Source organism: Maylandia zebra, linkage group LG2 (genome assembly GCF_041146795.1).
Source record: "Maylandia zebra isolate NMK-2024a linkage group LG2, Mzebra_GT3a, whole genome shotgun sequence".
Classification (NCBI taxonomy): domain Eukaryota; kingdom Metazoa; phylum Chordata; class Actinopteri; order Cichliformes; family Cichlidae; genus Maylandia; species Maylandia zebra.
In genome coordinates, this window is record NC_135168.1 from 40,138,574 (window position 1) to 40,155,318 (window position 16,745).

The window sequence follows — 16,745 nt, forward strand, 5'->3', positions numbered from 1 at the left end:
GGTGACATAACGCAGGAGAGTCTCAGCAGTTTAGGATCTAAGAATCTACTACACGAGGTCTTCCAGTGGGTGTTTGAGTTTACCTATAGGTCGAGACACAGACGTCATCCCCAGATAGTGCACATGAAACTTTTGCACCAACTCGGTCTTTGGCATGGGAAACTCTGCAGGGAGAAACACAAAAACACAAATTTTAACATTCTCACACACACACACACACACACACACACACACACACACACACACACACACACACACACACACACACACACACACACACACACACAGCCCCCAAGAGATTTAATCACGTGACAACATCTAAAGCAAATTTTCAAAAGAGTACTCCACACATGATAATTGGCTTAAAGTGCAGAAATAAACAAACACTGCTGAATATTTTAATATACTGGGGCACTGTTCACATGATTAGAGCACAAAAAACACAGAAGCATGTAAGCTTAAGCGAGCTGGAGTGGTTTCCCTATGAAAACACAGCTTTGCCTGCTTATATGATCGCCTTTAGGCAGAAAATAGTGTCGTACGCAATGTTGTTGTATCACCTGCATCTCAGTTGGCACAAATGTTTGCATCATCTATCTAATAATGTGTGTAATTAGCTTTAAAAGTTATGGAAAACTCTTTGACTGTCAGTACGGGGTTTAAATTTGTACACACAGAGGCTTTAATGTGCAGTACTGTACAAAAGCCTTGAGACATCCCTCATTCCTTTATATTTTGCCAGGAAAAAGGAAAATATTTGAAAACATACATGAAAATACAGTTTAACAGGCAAAAACAGACTCTGTACAATACTAACTGGCTTAACAGTCAATATTTGGTAAGAACACCTTTATATTTCTACACAGTCTGAATTCTCTTAGGGAAGATTCCTTCTAATTTCTGTAAGTAGTCTTCAGAAATAGTTATCCAGGCTTTTTAAAGGACATTCAAAGCTCTTCTTAGGATTTTGGCTGCCTTTTGTTCTGTTCTCTATCAAGGTGCTCCCACACTGATGATCTGGGGAAGCAACTCCATGACTGATAATGCTGCATTGTGTGTTTTCCAGTTATGCCTTTACTGCAATGATAGTGTGCTTTTATCATTATCGTGCTAAAAAATTATGCCATTGTTAAAGACTTTCCACATAGTATTGCCTGATCAATAATCTGACGATACTACTCGTACGTTCAGAATTGCATCAGATCTCCAAGAGGAGCTCCAACAATAATGGATAAAATAGCCTGCATTGTGTTTTACACAGTCCTGTGTCATGTCTTTGCTAGATATTTCGCTTAATGAGATGATTTTCACGTACACGTCACTTCTTTTTTTGTTCTCCACTTGTCCAGTTTCTTAATGATTAAGGAGATTCTGCACATCATGCAAAGATATGCAAAGTTTTCAGCTAATAGCTCTTTGGGAATCATGTTGGTGCAAACGTACTATTTTATGCCTGTCAAACCATATTATTTTTGGCATTTTTCACAGATTCAACTCAAGAAATGGGAAGAAATGATGTGTGAATTTAATTTGCTTCTCACATAAAAATTCTTGCATAATCAGGCCCCATCTTCTCTTAAAGACCTCATCAGCATATCACCCCAATAGAGCACTTCACTCTCAGCCTGCAGGCTTACTCGTGGTTCCTAGAGTATTTAAATGTAGAATGGGAGGCAGACCCTTCAGCTTTCATGCCCCTCTTCTGTAGAACCAACTCCCAGTTTGGATTCAGGAGACAGACACACTGAATCCTCCCTTAGTTATGCCGCAATAGGTCTAGGCTGTTGGGTCTTCCACTGAGTGTTTTTCTTCTTCATTCCCCTTTTTTCACTTATTGCATGTTTATTCACCACTCTGAATTTATTCATCAATTATTATTAATCTCTAGCTCTCTTCCACAGTATGTATTTGGTCCTGTCTTCCTCCCCTCACCCTCAATAGCTTGCAACAGAAGGCTGCTCTTCCATGAGCCTAGTTCTGCTGGAAGTTTCTTCCTGTTAAAAGCGAGTTCATCTTTCCCACTGTCACCACGTGCTAGCTAGTTCGTAAGTGGTTGTCTGATTACTTGGGTTTTCGCTCTATTATTTTAGGGTATTTAAAATACAATATAAAGTGGTCTCCTTGAGGCGTTGTTGCGCTATATACATAACACTGAATTAATAATAATAATAATGGATTGCATTTATATAGCGCTTTTTCGGGACCCCTCAAAGCGCTTTACAATACCACTATTCATTCACTCTCACATTCACACACTGGTGGAGGCAGCTACAGTTGTAGCCACAGCTGCCCTGGGACAGACTGACAGAGGCGAGGCTGCCATATCGCGCCATCGGCCCCTCTGGCCATCACCAGTAGGCGGTAGGTGAAGTGTCTCGCCCAAGGACACAACGACCGAGACTGTCTGAGCCGGGGCTTGAACCGGCAACCTTCCGATTACAAGACAAACACCCAACTCTTGAGCCACGATCGCCCTGAAATAGGAACTAGGGCTGCTCAATTAATCGAATTTTAATCACGATTACGATCTGGGCTTTCAACGATCATTAAAAATGACTGAGCCGATTATTGGCCCCTCCCTCATTTATCCGCGACACCTTAAAGGCCGGTCCGTGAAAATATTGTCGGGCATAAACCGTCAGTGGCGCAAAAAAGGTTGGAGACCGCTGATTAAGAGGACCCGAGGGAAGCTCGGAAAGCTAAGCAGAAGTTATTTGGAGAGGAGAGTGACTGCCGTTGGTTGAAAAGAGAGGTAAAAAAAACTTCAGTGGTGTTGCACACTATTTTATATTATTTTTTAAAGTCATTGTTAACCCTTTAGATCCGGTCAGAGCAGCACGCTCCGTTTTGCGTAACTATTTTTAAATCCCTGTAGAACCTGGACCGTGTAAGCTAGCGCAATAATTTGTTTTGCATATGAAACCGGAGGAGTTGTACTTACATCTGATGCCATCAGCTTGTCCTCGGTCACGGTTTCCTTCCACATAAAGCTTTGCAAAAATTGCATAAAAAGCGCTTGCAGGAACAAAAACATAATATTCCAGAAACAGGCTTTGCCGATCCGATCAGCTGTTCGTAACACTTCCCACAGTTAAACAGACGTCAGCGCGAACTGTCACATGTCCGCCATTTCCTGCCCGAAACCGGAAGTGACGTCATTTTCGCGGAAATTGTAGTTTTTTTACTTGTAGGCCTTAAAAGCCTATACTGGTCATGTTTGACTTTTCTGAATAGTTTCTGGGATGCTTAGAACTCAAATTGCACAGCTGGAAATAGTTTATTTTGATGCTGTTTTCTTTGCAAATTTGCATCATAGGATTGTTTTTTCGTTTTTCCTGCAGTATATAAAAATTGATGTATCTCCAAAATAAAACTATGAAGACACTCAAAATAAATTTCCTGTTGTAAACTATTTTTTGCAACTTTTTTGTATTTAAAGTTTTGAAGGATAAGCCTCTTAAATTTCTCCAAGTAGAAATATATGCAAAAAAAACAAAAATGATTTTCAATTTTTTTTTGTAGTTTATTGTACTTTTTTGCAATTAATGTAGTTACTATGGACTTAATGCATACATATTATTAAAATATGGGCTATAATAGTTGTATAGCAACTTGAAATGCTCCCACAAATGGCACTACAACATGTAAAAATATAATATAAGCTCTGGCGGACTTGGTTCTATGGTAGGTCTTAAAGGGTTAAATAAATATCGTCAAATAATCGTGATCTCAATTTCAGTGAAAATAATCGTGATTATCATTTTTGCCATAATCGAGCAGCCCTAATATTAGGAACTTTTGTGACAGGCTGCTAGAAACAAAGTGCCTAAAGATATCATTTAAAATTGGTTCTTTATATGTAGAAGCAACACTGGTTCACCCATGGAGTTTGTTGTATTTTATGTTTATAGTTTATACTTGAATGATTCAATAAACAAAAACATTCCTCTGAAAATGAGGGAAAAAGCAGTCAATGTTCAAAGAAAACCTTCACAAAAACCTGGAGATCTACTGCTGCTTTAAAAAAAACTACAAAAAAGCCACTACTGGCTACTTCGAAGCAACATAAAGAAATGAGTGCTGACTCTGACGTTTTGCACAGTATAGTAACAATAAAAAAAATAGTGTTTTAATGGCCTTTGGTTACATGTGACCACACTAAGCCAAATCGATGTGTTCAGAGTTGAGCGCTCTTGCACCTGAAGCCAAAGCCAACAGTGACATCATGGACACAAGCAACTTAATTGCAATAGGAATCAGATAACATGGGAAGGTAGTAATTCAGAAATCTGAGCATATAGATTTACATGCACTTACGTTGTCTCACCTTTTCAGGGCGCTAAAGCTTTCCGAACTGTACTTACACGAACAATGAATTGTGAAAGAGTTTTCTTACATTAATTCTGTTTTAAAGCAGAGCTCAGACAGGCCTGATCCGATGACAACACCGATGCGATTATCCTAGTGCTGGTGCTCATCCCAAATCATTTGGTGCTAATCTCCTCAATTGTGTCCCAACACAGGATTATGCGCTAACAGCTACCCAAAAAAGAGATCTAATCCAGGCGAAAACTGTTCCACACACAGAAGGAAAAATAAAAACCCAGCCAAGTTTTCAAGCTAACAGGCCGTTCTATCCATTTCAAGGGCAACACCTTACACTGTACCAACATTTTTAATGAAAAGTGTATGAGTTCAATCTATGAGTTCACGCAAGTTACAGCTACAAAAGATGTGAGGGATCCTCCACCATGAAGTTCTTTGATCCTGGGTTTGGGATGGGAGCTGTGGAGTACCAGGCCTCGCCTCAAAGAAACACTAATTGGGTTTTAATGAGGTCGACTGCCTCTGCGAGTGAAGAGCCGATATAGTTCTTTTATATTCTGATGTCAGAGCATCCCCCCCAACCATCATGCTCAGCAGATACGCATGGCAGCTGAAGTTATAGCAAAGGATGAATTGTGTCGTGGCTTTTTCTGCTGTCTTCCTATAATTATTTGGGACTAAAAGGAACAAGCAGTGGGAATTAGTGAAATGGAAAACAGTGAATAGAATTATTGTGAGGATAAAGCTCTGTTGAGTGAGGAGTTTATGGCGAGGAGTTATTCTGGTGTCAGCGTTATGTGAATGTAAGTGAACCTAACACTGCTGTCTTTTCTTTTAACAAATGTTCACAGCTGATTCTCAGGCAGTGAGGCCATTTTTTAAGAAGCATATACGTGGTTTCAGATTTGGATAAATGCTTTAAGAGAAATGATAAGCTTACAATTCCAAATGCACATAAATCTCCTTAGAGAGTTACATAAAGTTACTTTTTTTTCTCTCTTCTAAGGATAAAAAAATCCTTATCATGTAATGCTTATGTTGAAGTTCTTGGCATTATGGTTATAGTTACCCTAATTCTTTTTTCTAATGTCCTCTGAAGTGATAAACACATGACTGTGCATGCATGTACCTTGCATGGGTACGTCGGAGCCGTTCTGGGAGGAGCTGCCAGCTGCAGCCTTGGCACTTTTCCTCTCAGCCATGATCTAACGAGGAGAGAAAAATTGAAGAGTGTTTGGGTGAAAACAGGGTGAGAGGAACAGAGTGCAAAGGAAAAAAGAGGAATTTGAAAAAAGGGAACACAAGAGGACTGCAAAAAAAAAAAATGGAGGAAAGTGATGAAAAAGGTTTGGTTTTAAAACAGGGACAGGAGTGATAAATATTAATAAGACTAGATCATCTGACAAATCTATTTTTATCAAAGATTTACAGCTAAAACACACCAGTAACAGACTGGGTATTAGTTAGTACTAGCAGTAAATAAGTGTTTCTACTAAAGACTGTATAATAAAGATAGTTGTAACCATCATGTTTTTGCCGATCAGTTTGTGAAGACTTGTTAACATCAAAAGCAAAGGGATGATCTCAATGGAAAAAGATAAGAAGCATTTCTTACTCATATTGTAGCTAACAGTCAATCAGAAGGTAACCACTCCCTAAATCATATTTATTTTTTATTCTAAATGTGATCATAAACCATAAAATGAACATCATGCTGTGACAAATAAATTTGAAACCACCAGCTGAGACCACAAATTAAATGAGAATAGTTTCACTAAGCTCATAAAGCAAGTAAAACTTTGACTATTTGAAAGATTTTAAAAATGCATTAGCTTCACCTTTGCAACGTCCTTCTTTTATATACAGTCTGTGCTGACAATGCACTCCTTAAAAACAGGCTACAAATAAGCAGTTTCATGTCCTTCAAAAGGTAAAAAAAAATCTCATAAAACAATGAAGCAGCCAAATTTTTTAGCAAAAGGAGTAAGAATGCTATTTGCAAAGGACTATTTTCAGCCTTATAGTTGGTGTACTATTCTGAATATTTAGGTAAGCCAGGGTGTGTGGGACTGAATCCAAGTAGACTGCAGTGCTCATTTGATTGCAATGAAAGATGTCACTTCAAATAACAGTGCAGCATATTGATTTTGGAAAAAAAAAAAGTTAAAACATAATGGAGAAATCAGTATTTTACATCAGTTATATGTAGCAGCTGTTTTGGTCTTCTCAGTGACATCACCTGTTACTTCTTTCCCAATTATACTTCAGTTCTGCACTTAAAGAATGGTCTTTTCTCTCTATTTTCTTGCTTTCTCTTGTGCTGCAGTGGACACACTCTTTAAAGAGTGTTGAATATTTTGCATGGTCCCTGCACTCGAGCTGCTGCACTCTTTTCCTGCTACAGATACTTGATTAATTGGAGGTGTCATTAATCAAAGTCTGTGGTGAGTCTGCAACTCTGCTCACAGGGGAACATGCAAGAAGGCACACTCACTCCCACCCTCACACACACACACCCACACACAAAGGAGGGCCATTCAGCGTGCTGCGCAGCTGCAAGGCTCAGGTCACCAAGTTTTTCCCCTGCAGTAAAGAGAAAACTACCACTGTGTTTAAAATAGGTGGTGTAAAGGTGTGAAGAGTCATGGTCACATCCAGATGCACTGATGCACACTCTTCCTTCGGTTTGGGGTTCGAGATAAGAAGAAATTAAATCTTCTCTCTAAATGGGTCGATGTGCCTCAAAGGGAGTAGATCTGTTGTTCCGGGTACAGTCATTCTTCACAAGGTCAGCGCTGGCCTGAGGACACACTGATTTCTCTTTGTACATAAAGCATTATGAGTCAGTGTGTGTGTCAGTGTGAAATCTAAAGTCTCTAAACAAGTGAACTATGTCACTGACTAGGAAAAGTGCTGTGTTAGTGTTGAAAATAGTATTTGCTCTTTATGCATTACACTGCAGTACACATTGCAAGATAACACACAACTCTCCAACCATACACTCCCTTGTGGATGAGCACACGGACACCTTTGGACATCACAGATGCGCAGTTGTTCTTATTATACTTCTTTCTAGTTGGCTTGGGACACACTTGCACGTGGTGCCCTGTTAGTGAAACAGCTATGCTGGCAGCTGAAAGGTATGCGGACGTCCATGAGGAGTCACTTATTTACCCTCCGAGCTAAAAGTATGATATAAAAAGAGAATTTAGAGCTCTATAAAGTTTCAGAACTGTATTCTGTGATGATGGATGTTTATGTAGTTATGACTATGACAGTTATCAGCAGGTTGTTCTTTTTTAATATTTATTTTTTGGCCTTTTTACTTTGTTTTACTGACATAGTGACAAGCAGCAAGCAAGCAGGTCAAACCTTGGCCACTGTGGTTGCATGCAGCGCACGTTCTAGAGGATGAGTTAAGTTTCTGCGTTTGTACATGTAAACATTAGCATCCATGGAGTAGGCTAAGAGCAGAACTTATGTTGGGTTTTGATTAGGAATAGCTGAGGTATTTATCACTCTTTTATGGACCAAAATGTCCATAAAAAAATGTCCATTCCCATCCCACACTTTAGGGACATATATTGAAAACTAGCACTGCACATACTCTGCAACTGCAATCTTATCATCTCGCTGTAAAGGCTTTCTGCTATCTCTCCTCACAGCCCTACTTCTCGGGAAGAGAAATCAGAAATCTTATCAGGGCACTGGAACACGCATGTGCGAATATCATCTAAGATACAGGGTTGTTATAATGACCCCCCCCCTTTATAACATCTGAGCTGATTAAAACTTCCTAGCTTGTTTCAGAGCAGGAGATAAGGAGGCAGGAGAGGTTATGATACAAACCTTGGAACAGATTTCGTGGAGACTTGTGGCGATGGCTGCGGCAGGGGTATCACATCGGAACACGTGGCACTTCAGCACCCGTGTGTTTTTGTCTCTGGCCACATAGGCGAAATCCCTGAAGCACAGACAGAAGACACATGCAGATGTGACACTCAAAGTTTATCTCAAGGCACCCTAAAAGCAGTTGAACCAAACTCTTGTTAAAGGGACAGTATTTAAAAATCTTTTAAGCTTTTTTACAGATGCTCTCTAACATTTATGATTAGAAGACAAAGGACAACTTAAAAAAAAGTGGGACAAGATAATGAAATGAAAAAGGAAGGAGCATCCAGAAAATTGAGGCACATAGGTTTAATGCACTTAATAGCTCCTGCAAGATGGATTTTTATCAAATAGATGATATTTTTCTGCTCAAAGGCGCCTGGTATTATTCCTTGGAGATCCATGTTTGAAAATTGTTGAATATTGTGATCAAACACTCTTTAAGGGCTTCATACATTCCCCTGCAGCCACTTAGCTCAGGGACAATATGGATTCATGATCGCTAATTTGTATATTACTGTTCCTTTAGCCGTTTTTGTTTTGTTGTTTCTTGGGTTCAATTTTATCCTCATCTACAGTGTGAATATATTTGGATTACTTGCGACATCTAACACAGTGTTTCAACCAATTGTTTTCTCTCCTTTGTAACAACAGCTTTTTACTGAACTGGGTTTTACATCTTTTCCCTCTTCTGTGTTGTTAGGAGGTGATGCTTGTCCTTGGACCTGTCCAGCCCTCTCCCTGCACCTGTTTGCTTTATCTTCTGTTCAGCGATGTAAAAAGGGGCTAGAAAAGAGAACACGCACAAGAACTAAAATCCACAAATGACAGCAACATTATTATGCCCATTTTGCATCATGATGTATTTACCTCTTCTCTAAGAACTTCTTTTGGGGCTGTGTCTAATTAGCTGAGTCACAAACTGCAGCTTCATTATTTGCGTCATTTACATGTTGCCTCGAGCTGTGCAGGCATTCACGTTAGGACCAGTCTCTTCATAGCAAAAACTGTATATAAAAGATGGGCATGTATTATGGGGTCTGAAAAGTGAAGCTATTACAGGAAGTGTTTTAAATCTGCATTCTTTTGCAGATTACGACTCATTTTTCTTAATGTATTACCTCAGTAAACATGCTTTTGATGAATTTATGATGTCATTCAAGTCTAATTTAGTATAGTATAATATGATTTCTGTAAATTATTACTCAACTAAGTGTTAAATTGATGCTAAATCATTGCAGTGTGGCTACCTTGCGATTGACTAGTTGCTACCAAATGCACATGCAGTGTCCACAGCTTTGCTGGTCATATCCACACCCTGCTTATAATGTCTAACAACCAAGATGGTGACAAGCAAATAGCTTGCTGTGAATATGTCCATCTTTTATATACAGTCTATGGTTCATATTGAACTGAACTGGAGGTGGCAGTTGCCAATATTGGATAAAATGACAAACACTTGGGCTTATGCAAATATTTAGGCAGACGTGTGTGTGTGTGTGTGTGTGTGTGTGTGTGTGTGTGTGTGTGTGTGTGCGCGCGTGCGTGTCCTTGAAGAAACTTCATGGCAAGAGCTTCTCAGTGGTGTCACACTGCAGCGTAAAATGAGGAGTATGAGGGTGATATTGAGGGAGGAAACTCGGCTAAGAAAGAAACTTTATTCAGTGTGGGTGGCAGATGAAAACCAGCCACATGTGGGAAATGCTACATACACACATACGCGCACAGACAAGATGAAAGACACATCTCTTCCCCATTAACAGGTGAGACAAGCGGAGGAACAAAAGGTAGGAGGATGTGTTTCCAGCTAGAACAGAAACAAATGAGTAATCGGTGAATACAGAGTGAAGCCAAAACAGATGGCAGTGTCACCAGATGCACACACATACATTGAACACTTCAGAATAACCACAGGCACAAACAGAAATACGCCAAACACTGCCATTTATCACAGCAGGCTCTTTGTGTTTATGAGTCCATTATCTGGCCCGTCTCTTCTGCTTAATTGTGTGCTCACACACTGTAAGTCGATAATGCTCTCTGATTGTGGCCACAAAGGAAAGTGCAATATGATGTGTGACTGAGTGTGTGTGTGTGTTTGGTGTCCAGTACATTTCATTCTGGGACATCTGAGCAGTGCGTCACCAAAGCAGCATGAGTGGCCTTGCTTCGCATACTACAAATGGTTCTTTTATGACTTCTGTATCCTCTCTCAGGGATCACAATGCTATAAAACAGCATGCAACTCTTAATAGGAAACAGCCCGTGGCCAGTCTGGCTCGCTGACGATTTGACACCAGTGATTTAGACTTTCAGTAGTCGGTCCTGCACTCTTGTAAAGAGCAACAGTGACTCTAGGCGAAGCAAAGCCACTGATTTGAAGCCTGAAGTGACAAATGTGATCGCACACAAGGGCGGGAGCCCTGACACAACGATTACAGAAAACAGCTGAAGAGCAAGATCGCACGTGAGCACGGCACAAAGAGCAGTTACCTTTCTCTGTGTCCCCGGAAGCAGAAGGAGGCAGAAGGAGGGCAAGAGGGGTTGTTGAAGAGATGGTGGTTAAAAATAGAAAGAAAGAAAATAAAGGTGATGGTTGTAAAGGAAACATAACATAAGGAATAAGAATAAATGTGTTAAAGGAAGAGTGTGGGACATAAAAAGACACATAAGAGTGGTGGGATGGGAAAGTTATATTATGGGAGAAGATGAAAACCAACAAAAAAGCAAAGTGAAAATGATGGTGAGGATAGGGAAGGCAAAGACACAACAGCAGCGTTAATACACAAAACATACAGAGTCAAAAACAGAGACAATGTTCTTTCGCTTCAGTCACCGCCTTCCCGTTAGTTGATGTATGTGTGTACTTTTCATTTCAGCGGATTAGCATTCTGCAACATTATATCGCAGGAAACCTTTCTTGTGGCTGCATACTTGCGTACCACACACACACACACACACACACACACACACACACACACACACACACACAGGCGCGTGAACCCACCCTACCCCATTTCCCTCTACCTTTTCCTTCTCCCAGTGTCTTTCATTCAGCTCTTTGCTTCTGCTCTTTAATCTTGCTTTCACTTCCCTGAGCCGTCTCCATCTCTCACTCTTTCACTCACTTTTTCTTCCACACCAGGAGACATCCACCTCACAAAAAACCCCCAAAACAAAACATGCAACATAGAATGATTCACATCGAGAGCGTAACTCATCACAGCTGCACGCAATATAGGCTGTGATGCTCTACTATCAGAAACACTACAAAGAGGCACAGGCTGAATGAAGAACAGAGGGCTAATTCAAACATTGACTGCCTTTGATTCTTTGATGATCCACTTTGTAAGAAGCTGTGCGTGTGTGTGTGTGTGTGTGTGTGTGTGTGTGTTTGTGTGTGTGTGTGTGTGTGTGTGTGTGTGTGTAGAGGGTAGAACAGCTGGTAGATTATTTCAAACAGGAATCCTATCTTCATTGTCAGAGCATCAGAACTGCTGCTGATCTCCAAACAGCCTTTATTCATGCAGACCTACTAACACACACACACACACACACACACACACACACACACACACACACACACACACACACACACACACACACACACACACACACACACACACACAAGTAGAGACACATGGAGACTAAATCAACACTTGTAGAAACTACCTAAAAGCTCTAACTCACCACATGTAAATGCATCTGCACACGTTTTAAAATGCATTGCTTTCTCATTATGTTTGAATTTCATTCATGATTTTTTTCCTCACCCTGTTCCCATTATCTCGGATTCTACGGCCTTCTGTTCCATTTCAAATTCAGGCTCCCTGCTTTATTCGCTGTCTGTCACTTTGGAATTGCATTTCAGAGTCAGAAATTCTGAATGGCCCAAAAGTGACTGCTCTCCATTTACTTCAAAAATGAAAGCCTGTTGTTCTCGCGCCAGAACTAATTCATGTGTCAGTCTCAACTAGTTACAAGTGTTTTATTACTGATGAAAAAACTACATGAAAAGCCAAATAGAGTCTCACATTAACAAAACCTACAGTACTGTCACGATCACACCACATATATTTAGACTTTTACAGCCAGTCTGAGGATAACTTGGCTACATTTTTCTTCCTGCGGTGTCATTTCATTAACACTCAGCTGCATTTTTAACAGTTGCATGTGTTGTTTTTTAAAGAGGAAAAGATGACATTTTCTGATGTAACTTAAGTGTTTCGGGTGTCTCAGTTCTACAGTCACTCATTGAAAATGTCAGTAAAGCCACTGACCCACAGTGGGTGTTTTTGAGTTTGGCAGGTGACTTTTGGTAACCTTTGTAAGCTGTAATCACAGCACTAGTTTTAAATTACACATCTGTTAAACTGTATGACAAACAGAGACAACTAACATGTGAACTTGGCTTTCCTCCAACACTGTGCGAGTTTCTAAAGCTAGTTTAAGTGAGCCAGAAGCAGATGCAACTGACTTTAACTGGAACCCAGTCCCCGGAATTACCACCTCCAAGTCTAAGGACATGGTTCTCAGCTGTTAAATCATGAGTTCTGCCCTAAATTTTAATCACAAGTTAGGAATATGCAGTTCACTATTTAATGAGGATGTTTAACTTGTCAGTAGTGGTGAAGACAGAGTTGGGCGAGGCCAAAATATCTGGGTAGTGACCAAAAAAATAATAAGATTGTGGATTCAAGCAGCAGAAATGAGTTTCCTCCAAAGGGCTTCTTGGTTCGAAGCTCAGTCATTTGATAGGAACTTAACAACTACTCCACATCGAAAGCTCAGGTGTTTCAAACATGTCGAACTTAGAGGAGACCCCAGGATAGAACTAGGACATACAGGGGGTTTGGGCATGATTAGACTTTTGGCCCTGCAACCCAGATGCAGGTAAGTGGTAAAAGATGACTCAATCTATCCATTTATCTTGTAAAAAGGAAAAGGATGAGGATTGTTGCTTTTAACTGAATGACACACAGATTTCATGGACGTCGGAGGGCATTTTAGAGGGAAAAGTTAAGGAAGAGGATAGAGAGGTAAGATCTCAAGAGAGGAGAGTTATTGGCCAGAAAGTCAAAATTAAAGTGGGAGTGGAGAAGAGAGGAATGGAAATAGGGCTGGATGGTGAAGGAGGAGGTGGAAAGGGGAAAAAAATAGGTAAAAAAGAGGTACGAGATGAAAGGTGTGAAAGCACCAAAGCAGAAAGATGAGTTAAAGCAAGCCTCCCACCACTCGTGCGTTCTTTTTTTCTCTCTCTCTGTGCCGCACACACCTCCAGAGCTCAGTAAAGGATGACTGACTCACTACTACCAATCGCTCTTTGATCCTGATGGCTGCGAGGCAGCCTCGGCTGAAGACGATGTGTAAGACTCCGAGAATAAATGAGGTCACGGCTGCAGATGTGCGCTGAACTGGGTTTGAGAACGTCACAAAGAACTGTCAGTGTCTGCAGAGATGACAACTGTCACCTCCATCATGGTTCTAAGAGCACGATGTGTAGTACTAGTCTACAGCCGAAGGAGAATCCCATCCTGGCATGCCTAAACATGGCTTAGGTTTGTCATATTAATACTGGGATCATATCTCCATTTTATAAGATTCTGATTAAAAATGTAAGGGGAAAAAAGTTGGATCAAAAATGTATAATCCACAACAGTCTAGATCTAGTTCCAGAGGGTGGATGTACAACTCGTGTCTTAGGATACATTTATAATGGGTAAAGAATTTGCAGTCAATATGGTTATTAATTGGAAGTGTAAAAGCCATACATGTCATTAACCATATTTATTTATTTATGCTAATGAGTACATTTAATGTGACTTTGCAAAGTTTGTGGTTTTGTACACATACACACACACAAGTGAGGAGTAAGGATGGCGCAACAGGACACAGGAAGCAAGAGAAAGATTTCAAATAGAAATGTGCACATCCACAGTCTTTGTTATCTACACACACACACACATACAGTAAATCAAGTATTGAAGGTAAATTAGCAATAACTTCTTTCAAAAGTGGGGCTGGGAGAATAATTTCTTTAGATTTTTCGTCAAACAGCAATCAAAATGCTCGATAATTTTGCTGACAGCAGGATATTATTTAAATTTAAGTAGTTTTGAAAACTTTACAGTAAGCAGCTTCACAATGCATCTTCGGTTGCAGGAATGGTGTAATAAAGCTAAACTGTCCCAATACTGGTGCAGTAAAAGAGGCTGTTTAAGAGGCAGTCAAAACAGCACACATGTAACTAGTCCCCGACCAGCTCTGCAGCTCTTTCTTCTGCTCTGTAGCTTCCAGTATCGCTCAGTAGAGACTCATGTCTCCTCCAAACCATCTGTCACACACACACACACACACACACGCACACACACACACTAACCCTAACGCACAGAGCACCGTGGCATCACACAGACTTCAATTATCAAACGGCTTTGCAGAGTGTCTGCATACTGCTGGCCGCTATGCTAATGCACTTACATATGCTAATTGCAAAGCCAAATGCTGATTTGAAACGTCTGGGCGCTCCTGTCAGCAAAAAAGTCCACCGAGAGCCAAGGTCCACACCGAGGACCAGGTGTGTGCGTCGTATGCATGTGTTGTGTTACTCTTCCTATTGACTGCAACAGAAAAACTTCCTTTTATTATTGATACTGTTGTGACGTTGGCTGGAGTCCAAAGCAGACGTGGATCTGATCCATTTTCAGCCCCGAACTGTGACAGATGTGCGACACTGAAACAACAGCTAGAAAGCGATTTAGAGGATTGCCCTTTCATCATGCTGCAAAGAGAATAACAAAAGAGCTGTCAGGTATATTGATATTTGGAAACAGTTTCCTTCCAATTATTCTACTTTTTTTGAACTGTTGAGTGAGTCTCTTTGTTTGCTAGCTTACTTGAAAATCTGATGCAAGATAAAATCATCCACAGTAAGGAAATGCACAATTAAACCTGACTAATTTTATCAGTGCAAATTCTCGACTTCCATAAAAAAATTGATGTTAATACTGGAAGACAAATTTAGAGATAACAGTTCTGTTTACTGGTCTACAAATGCTTTCATAGCCATTCTAAGCTGCTTACAGACAATTATAATCTGCACATGTTAGTCAAAACTCAGTTAACTTTCCAGCACAAAAGCTGTTTTGTTTTTTTTGTTTTTTTAAATTGGACCCCTGAGTGTCGATAATTGTGTTTGCAAAAAACAGCAAATGTGGCTCATCACGGCAGTAAATTGTAGTTTATTGTAATGGAATGCAGAATATGGTGATAAAAAAGGGCATAAAAATCAAAGATAAAAACCAGATACATGAGGCACAAAGTGCACACTTTACAAAGCCATTAATAGGACTGTACTGAGCTGCTGACAGTAATTAGCTTAGTTTTATTGCAGTATTGATGCTGTGTTGTGGTGCGCAGTCAGGTATTTACTGCACCGACTTATCAACAGAACATCAGCATTGGCTGATATTCGCCTTGTTGACTGCCATTTACTGATGGCAGAGGCTGCCGTTTATTTGTTGTGTGTCATCAGTTTTGTAGTCCTCGTGTCCGTCCGGTGTTTTAAATAGTCACAGTCACGTAAAAAGGGAAGTACATCCTCTTTTGATTCTAAGATTTTATGCGTCTGGGTGAACAATGATAAATGACATATTATAGTATACCGTTACTGCGCGCATAGAAACTAACAGGGTGAATCAAATACCTCTGATTAACTGATCGTAAGGAGGTCTGAGCACCTTTATAAAAGCAGATGTTTTGGAAGTTTGTTGTGTTGGTTAATAAAATGCCAAGAAACAGAGAAATCAGCAGCGATCTTAGAGAAACTGTTGCCGCCCATCAGTCTGGGCAGGGTTATAAGGACTTTTCTGAACAATTTAACTGTAGATTTTCCATAATTCTACAGTAAAAAAGAATTTTCACAAGTGGAAAACATTCAAGACAGCTGCCAAACTTCCCAGGAGTGGGCATCCCCGGAAACACACCCCGAGGTCATGCTCAGACTGTACAGGCCTCAGGTAGCATGTTAAATGTTAAAATTCATGATGGTACAACTGAACAGGTATCGGTTGTGTGGAATTGTAAACAAATATCAACACAGTGTTTTAAGTTATGTGTTCGTCTGAGGTGGAACCATATTTTAAACCTAGTATAAAATCCAGATAAATCTAGATAAATTATTATTATGTCTTGATACATAAAATCTTAGAATTTCTTTTTCACATGACACAATTTATGAGTCGATAAATTAGTTGTGATCAGGATTTGTTTGTTTCACCGCACAAAATGAGAAAAATGGGAAAATCCAGTTGTAGAAAACATGCATCTCCAGTAGTTTTAGTTGTGTATAGATTAGTAAAAAAAAAATCAATCATTGCCCATTTCCACCTTTGATAATTAGTTGATATAATTTTGCATAATGACTTGGATGAAGTGGCCCATTAGATATTTTATTTAGAAATATGTGGTTAATAGCAGCAGTTTTTAACAGAAAACTTTGTGCTGAAATATAGAGGAAAATAACATTTATA

The 16,745-nt window shown here is 39.9% G+C and overlaps 1 protein-coding gene across 1 annotated transcript in view; it reads right to left on the reverse strand.

Moving 5' to 3' along the window:
* Nucleotides 1–16,745, reverse strand: part of apbb2a (amyloid beta (A4) precursor protein-binding, family B, member 2a) — a 37,424-nt gene that overhangs the window by 1,594 nt on the left and 19,085 nt on the right. Inside the window, exons 9-11 of the mRNA XM_014412679.3 lie at nucleotides 8,176–8,290; nucleotides 5,456–5,531; nucleotides 84–164 (exon numbers count right to left, since the gene is read on the reverse strand). Of these exons, the coding sequence (XP_014268165.1) occupies nucleotides 84–164; nucleotides 5,456–5,531; nucleotides 8,176–8,290 (272 nt within the window). The remainder of the gene's footprint in view (nucleotides 1–83; nucleotides 165–5,455; nucleotides 5,532–8,175; nucleotides 8,291–16,745) is intronic.